At 40.0% G+C, this 1,948-nt stretch overlaps 1 protein-coding gene across 1 annotated transcript in view; it reads right to left on the bottom strand.

The window, feature by feature from the left end:
• Positions 1 to 249: 249 nt before the first annotated feature.
• Positions 250 to 1,948, bottom strand: part of LOC102201820 (probable E3 ubiquitin-protein ligase ARI5) — a 2,668-nt gene continuing 969 nt past the window's right edge. Inside the window, exons 3-4 of the mRNA XM_005754857.1 lie at positions 1,426 to 1,599; positions 250 to 716 (exon numbers count right to left, since the gene is read on the bottom strand). Coding sequence (XP_005754914.1) covers positions 261 to 716; positions 1,426 to 1,599 — 630 coding nt within the window. The 3' untranslated portion in view covers positions 250 to 260. The remainder of the gene's footprint in view (positions 717 to 1,425; positions 1,600 to 1,948) is intronic.

Raw genomic sequence — 1,948 nt, 5'->3', positions numbered from 1 at the left:
TACATGAACTGATATTTTTCAGACACTAAATATGTATTCTGTTTATTTGCAAGGAATCTTTATCAAAGAAAACTATTTTTTTAAAAGTCTGTTGTACAACATAAAAATGCATACAGGAAACATAGTTTACCACTATTTAAAGCATATGAACAAGTCAGGCTATAAAACATTTGGCTTCTCTCAATGAAATTCTCTGAATGAAATATAAAAGAAAATGTCTAACATGAGAGAAAGATATGACTCAGAGAGCATGCTGTGTCTTAGTTTCTGCGCCACACAGGTATTGAAGTTTGTCTGGGAGCTACACCATCACTGCAGGGGATGAAGTAAGAACTTGTCTTCAAGCACTCAGGAGTGAGTTTCAGACACACAAAGCAGAACTCTTTCTGACAGCGAGGACAGATGATGTTCTTGCAGCCTGTTTTGTCGTGCTCCACCCTCTGACCACAGGTGGGACAGGCCCGGATGGAGGGACAGGCATCAACCCCCTCAACCTGAGGGAGAGCGGTAGTCTTGCAGTTCTTGAGAAGTTCGAGGTCGTGATTGATGCATCCATCGTTGTCACAGCGGTCAGAGCGTGGAGCGGTACCTTTCCATGGCTTCAAACACTGCCAGCAGAACTGGTACACTTTGTTCTTGTCAGCTGTGCAGATTGTGCACTGAACATTAAGGTTGGTCAGGTCCTCTCTCTCCACATAGGTTTTGCAACCAGGACACTGTTATGACAAACATTCAAGAAGTTCAGTGTTCTTGGATATAAACTTTCTTTATTTAGAGTCACGTGACTGAAACTGACCAGATTGATATTATCCTCACATCAGTGCAGTAAACTTACCAAGTTAGTTTGTTTTTATCATGATGACTAAGAGCAGTGGGGAATTGCTGGCACTGCTTTGACCAAAGATTAATGACTACATTTATACCACCTTTAACCAAAATACTTTTATCAATAATTTCTGAAACACTTACCATGTGAAAATGGTACCTTTTTTAAGCACAGTTTGAATACTGTGAGTGGGCCTAAGGGGCCAGGACCTGCTCACTTCAACAATGGGCCTATCCTGATTGCCTCAAATACTTTTTTTTTCAGGTTTTATTTTTACTTATCAAAATAAATGTTTAAATAAACAAAAGACTAAAAATGTTTTTCTTTCTAACAAAAAAGTCATTTATCAAGTTATCAGCCAAATTATGGCTGGAGAACGGGAGTGAGAGTTAAAAATTTCCATCTATTTTTTTTTCTTCATGACAACGCAGGCGGTTTTGATTGAGATCATTTATTAAATTTACAGCTCAGTGTGTTGATCCCGCTGTTGATATAAATCAGGGAACAAAGAAAATTATCCCCAAAATAGCCTTTTGTTTTGTAGGAGCAATCATTCTCTACTAAACTCTTAACTAAATCAGGTAAACTTGGACACTTACAGTTTTAAATTCACAGTACTCTGTGGCAGCTAGGCGAGCGATGTTCTCTTCAAAGTACTCCATCTCTTCTGTTGTCAGTACTGCCAGCCTGCGCACCTCTTGGTAGGACCACGCTGCATCACACTTCTGTAGCGTACCATTCTTTAGAGCTGGGCACTTAAATTTGTACTGGCCCTGAAAAAGATGTTAAAGATGTAAAGACATCTAATTGATGTTTTTGATAGAAACAAGTTCTAAACACTGGCACAGCATCAAGATTAATTTAATGTTTCCATTTATGTGTTGACTACTTACACTTAACAATTATGATTTTGGTCACCATGGCTGTTGGTTACATGGTATAAAACGAGAGTTTTTACTTAAATACATTTTTTTATCCATCCATCCATCCATCCATTCGCTTCCGCTTATCCTTTTCAGGGTCGCGGGGGGCGCTGGAGCCTATCCCAGCTGTCATAGGGCGAGAGGCAGGGTACACCCTGGACAGGTCGCCAGTCTGTCGCAGGGCTAACACACAGGGACA

The sequence above is a fragment of the Pundamilia nyererei genome, unplaced genomic scaffold, assembly GCF_000239375.1.
Source record: "Pundamilia nyererei isolate P.nyererei 1_Seehausen unplaced genomic scaffold, PunNye1.0 scaffold00700, whole genome shotgun sequence".
NCBI classification, from domain to species: domain Eukaryota; kingdom Metazoa; phylum Chordata; class Actinopteri; order Cichliformes; family Cichlidae; genus Pundamilia; species Pundamilia nyererei.
Note: the sequence above shows the minus strand (reverse complement) of the source record. Positions and strands in the feature narration are given on the sequence as shown.